At 43.1% G+C, this 9772-nt stretch overlaps 1 protein-coding gene across 4 annotated transcripts in view; it reads left to right on the top strand.

The window, feature by feature from the left end:
• The window catches only part of LOC126980269 (ubiquitin carboxyl-terminal hydrolase 31-like), a 58145-nt gene continuing 48373 nt past the window's right edge, over positions 1 to 9772 (top strand). For 2 of the 4 annotated variants that reach the window (XM_050829966.1, XM_050829965.1), the window contains exon 1: positions 1 to 239. In XM_050829966.1, coding sequence (XP_050685923.1) covers positions 136 to 239 — 104 coding nt within the window. In that variant the 5' untranslated portion in view covers positions 1 to 135. Of the gene's footprint in view, positions 240 to 9631; positions 9684 to 9772 lie in introns of all 4 variants that reach the window. The other 2 variants (XM_050829967.1, XM_050829968.1) reach the window with 2 other exon arrangements.

Below are 9772 nucleotides of genomic sequence, written 5' to 3'. Positions count from 1 at the left end.
GAGCACGGTGCGGAGGAAGACGTGTGTGCGCCGCGTTCCCGTAGTGAGGAGGAGGTGAGGCCGGTGCAGAGGGCGGTAATGGCGTGCTGCTAGTGGCTATAATGGCGCGTGCTGAGTGGCGGTGAGGGTGGGGAGATGCCTGTGGCGCGCTCTGTCTCGGCGACCCAGCTGGACGGCGGTGGCGGAGGCGGAGGAGGGGCGGTGGTCCTGCTTGCTCCTAAGGCTCACACGCTGGACAGGTAACTCTTAATTATCTCACCTGGCGGGGTAATTAACACAGGGAACGTTATTAGCAGCTTTAGTTACCGTGTTGTTGTTTTCTGTAATCACCACCACCACCTTCAGTACTGTCATCACCATCACCGCTGTCATCACCACCACCACCAGTATCATCACCACCGCCATGATCATCACCATCTCCAGTATCATCGCCACCACTACTGTCATCACCACCACCACCATCATCATCACTACTGTCATCACCACCACCATCATCACCATCACCACTGTCATCACCACTGCCATGATCTTCACTACTGTCATCATCACCACCACCATTATCATCATCACCACCACCACCAGTACTGTCATTACCACCACCACTGTCATCACCACCACCACCAGTACGGTCATCACCACCACCACCACCATCATCACCACCACTGTCATCACCACCACCACCTGTATGTCATTACCACCACCACCATCACCACTGTCATCACCACCACCACCAGTACTGTCATTACCACCACCACCATCACCACTGTCATCACCACTACCACCAGTACTGTCACCACCATCATCATCACCACCACTGTCATCACCACCACCACCACCACTGTCCTCACCACCACCACCAGTACTGTCATTACCACCACCACCATCACCACTGTCATCACCACCACCACCAGTACTGTCATTACCACCACCACCATCACCACTGTCATCACCACCACCACCAGTACTGTCATTACCACCACCACCATCACCACTGTCATCACCACCACCACCAGTACTGTCATTACCACCACCACCATCACCACTGTCATCACCACCACCACCAGTACTGTCATTACCACCACCACCATCACCACTGTTCTCACCACCACCACCAGTACTGTCATTACCACCACCAACATCACCACTGTCCTCACCACCACCACCAGTACTGTCATTACCACCACCACCATCACCACTGTTCTCACCACCACCAGTACTGTCATTACCACCACCACCATCACCACTGTCCTCACCACCACCACCAGTATGTCATTACCACCACCACCATCACCACTGTCATCACCACCACCACCAGTACTGTCATTACCACCACCACCATCATCACTGTCATCACCACCACCACCATCATCACTGTCATCACCACCACCACCACCAGCATCATCACCACCACCACCATCATCATCATCACTACTCTCACCACCACACCATTAAAGACTGCCCCCCCCCCCATGAGATAGATAGAAGTACCGATAGTATACAAAACAATGCTAGTACACAGTGGCCCTGCGGAGCGCTATATGGCAGTGGAACCGGGCCTCATACGTCATCAACAGTGAATGGTAAACAAGATAGATGAAAATAGTTTGGAATCTTTAAGAGTGGGTTTGTAGCTATGTGGGTTAGTTTCTTGTGAGAGGTGAGATCATCCAAGATTGGCAAGTCACTGAAGAGTTCAGGTTCAGGTAGATTGCGGAAGTCTTGCCTTTGAATCGGCACTTCCTGATGTGGTCTTGATATTGTGGTCTTGTGGTCTGGGTCTGGGTCTTATATCTGATTTAGCTTCACTATATTGATTTTATCTTTTTCTCTCGTATTTTCCAGAATTTATAAATCGTTCTTTTACTTTGTTCAATCACTTGCTCATCAAAAAGGAGTCCCGATTATATTTTCTTCGTCTTCGTCATAGGGTCATTGCAACATTAAATTTTTCCCCTGTTCTTCCCAATAAGTGAGTGAGTGAGTGAATTTGCATCCTGGTTAATCTCAGTGGGTAGTGTGTCATTATCAGCCTTGGAATCTACCCCAGAATCATACCTATTACCTGATTCCTCTCATTGCCAATCCCATTCAGACATCCCGTCGGTTCCTGTCATGAATTTATGCAAATCTGAGCCTGTGTTGTTTACCTGTTGATGTTTATTATTGTTTATATTTCACTTTGTTTGATTTGAATACTCTGGTACCCAACATGCATATCAAACGGCTTTTAAACATGCTCTCAGATCAGATGTTGCGCGTACGTGCGCAACGACATCACTTGCTCTCATGCCCACAACCTTGACTCTTCTGAATTTTCTACCATCTGGCTAAGACTTCATTGTCATTCTATTACTAAATACATCTGTGCTGTTTATCTCTCACCTAACTCTACCAACTATGTAAAATTCTTTGACTATTTGAATTCTAAAGTGGAGCACATCTTGACCCACTCTCCCTTCGCTGAAATCTCCATCCTAGGAGATTTCAATGTTCACCACCAGCTTTAGCTTTCATCCTCTTTCACTGACCATCCTGGTGAACAAGCCTACAACTTTGCTATCCTCAACGATCTAGAGCAGTTGGTCCAACACCCTACACGTATTCCCGATCGTCTTGGAGACCGGCCCAACATTCTAGACCTCTTCCTTACCTCAAACCCTTCTGCTTATTCTGTCAAACTGTTCTCTCCGTTGGGCTCCTCCGATCACAATCTTATTTCTGCATCCTGTCCTATCGCTCCTGTACACCCTCTGGACCCACCGAAGAGGCGATGCTTCTGGCATTTTGCTTCAGCTCGGTGGGACGACCTGAGGATGTACTTTTCCGATTTCCCGTGGAATGATTATTGCTTTCAGGATAGAGACCCCTCTGTGTGTGCTCAGCGCATCACAGAGGTGATTGTCTCTGGAATGGAGGCATACATTCCTCGTTCTTTCTCTTCTCCTCATGCTAAAAAGCCTTGGTTTAATCACGCTTGTTCTCGTGCTGTCAATGATAGAGAGGCAGCTCACAAAAGGTACCAGAGCCTTCAAACTAATGCTAATTATGAACTTTACATTTCTGCCCGAAATCGTGCCAAATCTATTCTCCGACTAACCAAAAATTCTTTCATTAATAGAAAATGCCAAAACCTTGCTTTTTCTAACTCTTCCCGTGACTTCTGGCATCTAGCCAAAAACATCTCCTCCAACTTCACTTCTTCATCTTTCCCTCCACTCCTCAGTCCTGACGGCAACACTGCCGTCTCATCTATCTCTAAGGCTGAACTCTTCTCTCAAACTTTTTCTAAAAACTCCACTCTGGACGATTCTGGGCATATTCCTCCTACTCATCCCCCCTCTGGCTCCTTTATGCCTGTTATAAAGATTCTTCAAAATGATGTTTTCTATGCCCTCTCTGGCCTCAATCCTCAGAAAGCTTATGGACCTGATGGAGTGCCTCCTATTGTCCTTAAAAACTGTGCCTCTGTGCTGTCACCCTGCCTGGTCAAACTCTTTCGCCTCTGCCAGTCAACATCTACCTTTCCTTCTTGCTGGAAGTATGCCTTCATACAGCCTGTGCCTAAGAAGGGTGACCGCTCCAATCCCTCAAACTACCATCCTATAGCTTTACTTTCTTGTCTATCTAAAGCTTTTGAATAAATCCTTAACCGGAAGATTCAAAAGCACCTTTCCACTTCTGACCTTCTATCTGATCGCCAGTATGGGTTCCGCAAGGGGTGTTCTACTGGTGATCTCCTAGCCTTCTTAACTGACTCTCGGTCATCCTCTCTTAGCCGTTTCGGTGAAACCTTTGCTATTGCACTAGACATATCAAAAGCTTTTGATAGGGTCTGGCACAAATCTTTGCTTTCCAAACTACCCTCCTACGGTTTCTATCCTTCTCTCTGTACCTTTATCTCCAGTTTCCTTTCTGACCGTTCTATTTCTGTTGTGGTAGATGGTCACTGTTCTTCCCCTAAATCTATTAACAGTGGTGTCCCACAGGGTTCTGTCCTATCTCCCACTCTTTTTCTGTTGTTCATTGATGATCTTCTTTCCAAAACGAACTGTCCTATCCATTCCTACGCCGATGATTCCACTCTGCATTACTCAACTTCTTTTAATAGAAGACCCACCCTACAGGAACTTAACAACTCAAGGCTGGAGGCTGCAGAACGCTTAGCCTCAGACCTTGCTATTATTTCCGATTGGGGCAAGAGGAACCTGGTGTCCTTCAACACCTCAAAAACACAGTTTCTCCACCTATCCACTCGACACAATCTTCCAAACAACTATCCCCTATTCTTTGACAACACCCAGCTATCACCTTCCTCAACACTAAACATCCTCAGTCTATCCTTAACTCAAAATCTCAACTGGAAACTTCATATCTCATCTCTTACTAAATCAGCTTCCTTGAGGGTGGGCGTTCTGTACCATCTCCGCCAGTTCTTCTCCCCCACACAGTTGCTGTCCATATACAGGGGCCTTGTCCGCCCTTGTATGGAGTATGCATCTCATGTGTGGGGGGGCTCCACTCACACAGCTCTTCTGGACAGAGTGGAGGCTAAGGCTCTTCGTCTCATCAACTCTCCTCCTCATACTGATAGTCTTCTACCTCTTAAATTCCGCCGCAATGTTGCCTCTCTTTCTATCTTCTATCGATATTTCCACGCTGACTGCTCTTCTGAACTTGCTAACTGCATGCCTCCCCCCCTCCTGCGGCCCCGCTGCACTCGACTTTCTACTCATGCTCATCCCTATACTGTCCAAACCCCTTATGCAAAAGTTAACCAGCATCTTCACTCTTTCATCCCTCATGCTGGTAAACTTTGGAACAATCTTCCTTCATCTGTATTTCCTCCTGCCTACGACTTGAACTCTTTCAAGAGGAGGGTATCAGGACACCCCTCCTCCCGAATTTGACCTTGCTTTCGGCCACCTCTTTTGTTTCTTTTTTAGGAGCAGCGAGTAGCGGGCTTTTTTTTATTATTGTTTTCTTTTTTTGTGTGCCCTTGAGCTGCCTCCTTTGTTGTAAAAAGAAAAAAAAATGGTGTAAATGCAGGTGTGTCGGAAATAGTAGAAAACGGCATTTGGTTATTCTGTCACCACAAATAATTCCATCTTCACCATCATTGATTATTCTGTATGAGATGTCCTAGTGCTTTTAGATATTGTGTAACCTAACCTCTATATCAAGGCAGTGTATTGGTAATAGCTGTTGCATTATCTAAAGGTGATAATAGAATGTAGGAGAATACCAATTACAGATTCTCGAGATTGACGTTGGAAATAAAGCAAGAAAATTTTAAGGTCGTTGGCAAGTGTCTCGAGGAGCACCAAAGATTATGAAAGGTCAATGAGAACTTAGTAATTGTCAGGGAAAAATACTGTACTGGGGGAACTAAAAGAAAAGAGCTTGATACTTTTTTCTTCTTCTAATTTTAAGGTCATCGGCAAGTGTCTCAAGTAGCGCTGAAGATCATTAAAGGTCAATGAGAACTTAGTAGGCCTAATTGCCAGGGAAAAAATACCGTACAGGGGAAACTAAAAGAAAAGAGCGTGATTCTTTCTTGTTCTAATTTTTACTCTGATGACCTAACCCTATTATGTAAGCCAAGGTGATGTATGGATAATGGCTGCCTTGTAATCTATCACATAATCTGATAATGGGATGCAGTAGGGGAGGAACCATCACAGACTTAAAAACAAAAAAATGAAGTAGGGTAGTTTTTAGACCAATAACAATTTTCTTAAGTAACCAAAGAAAATACTACTAACTAGAACTTTGAATCGCATTGAAAAAAATAATAAAGAACGAGTTACCAGGAAAAGCGAATGTTACTATTATGATTTTTTTATTCAACATCAACAACAAGATCGACGACAATTACCTTAAGTAACACCAAACAAAATATAAACTACCGAGAACTCTGAATCACCTGTAAATATAATAAAGAGCGAGTTACCAGTAAAAATGAATGCTACTTTTTATCATTATTGTTTACTATTTTTACATTTCAGTGCAGTTAAGGAAGGAAAGTCAGTAAATGTTAAGTAATTTTACAGAACTGCTTTGATAATGGGACTTTGCAGATGCTTTCCCGAGGCAGCCAGTCAATCGCTCAGTCAGTCAGTCATCTATATGCAGTCTATCGGGAGGCTAAGAACACAGACTAACACGCATATACATACACATTCAAGTTAGATAAAAGCAGATATGTCTGGTATATGTACAGGACAACACCAGCTTACTTCAAATCCTTCGTTATACAACTAGGCAAACACACACACACACACACACAATTCAGCTAGCAATTATATATACAAGTCTGTTTTTCTGTCTACTTTCTATCTATTTTTCTATATACTTTCTCTCCACTGCTATATCAATAACAGATGCTTATTTATACACACCTGTCTTAGGCCATATCTTCACAGGTGTTCACGCTACCTCACAACAATCGCCATCATTTTGAATCTATTTTGAAAGTCATGGTAAAAATATTCAGCTTGTTTACTGTTTTTATTGATGGTCTCTCCCTCCCATCAACCACACATTGGCACACTGACCTAACCTCACCATTGATTAGATAGACTATATTCTCATTGGGTGTATCTTATCAGTTGTTTTCCAGGCCCATGAGGCATGTTGAGGTTTATACACACACACAACTCAGTGGTTAGAGCGTGTGCCTCACAACCAGAAGGACCGGGGTTCGATTCCCCGACCAGGTGAAGATAAGTTGGGTTTATCTTTCACGTGTAGCCCCTGTTCACCTAGCAGTGAGTAGGTACGTGACATGAGGCAAGGAGTTGTGACCTCGTTGTCGCGGTGTGTTGTGTGTGAGTGGTCTCAGTCATACCCAAAGATGGGTCACTGAGCTCTGAGCTCCTTCCGTAGGGGAATGGCTGGCTGTCTTGAGAGAGACCTGCAGCAGACCAAGAGGTGAATTACACACACACACACATCGAAGCATTATGAGGTGTTATGTGTAGTCTTGAGTTAGGGAACGGGTATGTGGAAGATGTTAGATAAATTCAGATTCAACAAAGACATAGGCAAGAATTGGTTTGCCAGTAGAGTGGTGGATGAGTGGAACAGGCTTGGGAGTCATGACGTGGGTGTCAATACCATAGATACATTCAAGAAGAGGTTGGATAAATTCATGGATAGTGAGGTTAGGTTGGGTTAGGATTACAGGAGCTGCCTTGTATAGGCCAACCATCCTCTTGCAGACTCCTTATGATCTTATGTAAAAAGGGGTGATTCTTCAGTCCTGGGCAAAGTGTAACTATTAAACATATGTACTAACACTTAACACATACAAATGCCAGTGTGCTTAAAAGTTACTAGCCTTGTTTAACTGATTTCTTTTTTTATTTAGTACAATATATGCTATAATTATTGTTAGTTTATTATTATTTTACGTTTATGAGATTAGTTGTTGGACCATCGCAGCAGGAGGCACGAGCATTGATAGACATGTTATCAGTAGGTGTACACACACACACACACACACACACACACACACAGACATTAATCAGTATAACGTGTCAGCGATGGTGCTCTTGGCCCACTTAAATGTGTGTGTGTGTGTGTGTGTGTGTCTCTCAGGTTATTAGGTCAGGTTATTACTACAGATGTTAAAGACATATATATATTTTTAATGAGTCAAATAACCAAACACCTAACCTAACCCAAATGGTGACCTACATAACTCCCTTTAAATGATAGTGACCTTGAAATGATAACCTAGTGCCTTTAAATGGTAACCTATTAACTAGCTAACTAACTAGTGGTATAATAACAGTTTTTCACCATAACCCGGTAGCAGCGATGGCCAAATTTGTGGCTTTACCATGTACCAGCGACGGGCCAAATTTTTGCCATGATATAAACCCCCCAAAAAATAGATGATGCATAAACTTATCACAAATGCGTTAATATATATTATGAAATGGTTTGCGTGAGTGATGATTTTTTCTCATTTTTCTTGCTTAGAGGGACCTTTAAGAAATATGATCCCCGCAGCTACCGGGTTAAGGCACATAGAAAAAGTTACAAAAATATAATAAGAGACAAAAGGAGTGCCGATATACATACATTACGGTAGTTAGCTGAATGTGGTACAAAAATAAAGAGAATAATAAAGTAGATGAGAATAGAGAAAGGGAGAGAAAAATAGCAAAGAGTAAGGCAAGAGAAACAGACTACATATATTATCCTGTTATGTGTGTGTGTGTGTGTGTGTGTGTGTGTGTGAGAGAGATCATGACTGGGTGTGGCTGGTTGACTCCGGTGTAATGTGTTGAATAATTTGTAGGACACACACACACACACACACACACACACTTTACCCTTCCTATGTGCTGTATCATCATGTGGAATTACTGTATTATCAAAAGTAGGAGGAAGAGAAAGACCAGGAGTAGTAGTAGTAGTAGGAGGAGGAGGAAGAAGGAGAAAAAGAAAAAGAGGAGGAGGAGGAGGAAGATCAGGGAATGTACTTTATTTGTTTTTCTGAGTCTGAGGAGCTTTGATGACTCTGAGCACCTCTCTATTCACCCTGTTCAGTCATGTGTGTGTTGTGGATGTGTCACATTTGCCAGCACATGCGTCGTGTGTAGATACATAGGACTCTTTTATACACACACACGCACACACACACACACACTTTTTTTTTCTTTCCCCGCTAATCGTTGCTCATACAAGAGAAGAAAAAGGTAAAGTGTCCAAAAGAGAGGTCAATTTCGGGAGTGTCCAAAAGAGAGGTCAATTTCGGGAGTGTCCAAAAGAGAGGTCAAATTCGTGAGTGTCCAAAAGAGAGGTCAATTTCGGGAGTGTCCAAAAGAGAGGTCAATTTCGGGAGTGTCCAAAAGAGAGGTCAATTTCCGGAGTGTCCAAAAGAGAGGTCAATTTCGGGAGTGTCCAAAAGAGAGGTCAATTTCCGGAGTGTCCAAAAGAGAGGTCAATTTCCGGAGTGTCCAAAAGAGAGGTCAATTTCCGGAGTGTCCAAAAGAGAGGTCAATTTCCGGAGTGTCCAAAAGAGAGGTCAATTTCGGGAGTGTCCAAAAGAGAGGTCAATTTCCGGAGTGGCCAAAAGAGAGGTCAATTTCCGGAGTGTCCAAAAGAGAGGTCAATTTCGGGAGTGTCCAAAAGAGAGGTCAATTTCCGGAGCGTCCAAAAGAGAGGTCAATTTCGGGAGTGGCCAAAAGAGAGGTCAATTTCCGGAGTGTCCAAAAGAGAGGTCAATTTCGGGAGTGTCCAAAAGAGAGGTCAGTTTCCGGAGCGTCCAAAAGAGAGGTCAATTTTAGGTGCTCTTTAATTAAACCTAGATACCTATGTACCTTATAGATATACCCTACATTTGATTATAGTCCAAAGTTGTCTAAGTCATTCGTATATGGATTGATCATTGAGGACTTGATAAATTTGACTGGGTATACATATTTATTCATGGTGTGGTGTTGGGTATTCATATATATGTCTATTGAGGTGATGTTTTTTTGGGGTATTCAATCCTCTTGCTTATTTTATTTGTTATTGTTTTTATTTTCTTGTTTATTTGTGTCCATTTGATTTTTTTGATTTATTTTATTTTTTTTATTTTTGTTTGATTTTTTTTTTTCTTTTCTTTCTTTTTTAGGGGAAGGTGCATGATGATGTATGTGTGTGACCTCCTCTCACTCATGTGCTAGGTATGTGGTAATTCTCTCTCTCTCTCTCTCTCTCTCTCTCTCTCTCTCTCTCTCTCTCTCTCTCTCTCTCTCTCTGGTTTAATTATGAT

Source organism: Eriocheir sinensis, chromosome 44 (assembly GCF_024679095.1).
Source record: "Eriocheir sinensis breed Jianghai 21 chromosome 44, ASM2467909v1, whole genome shotgun sequence".
Lineage (NCBI taxonomy): Eukaryota > Metazoa > Arthropoda > Malacostraca > Decapoda > Varunidae > Eriocheir > Eriocheir sinensis.
This window is presented reverse-complemented; position numbering and strand designations above follow the sequence as displayed.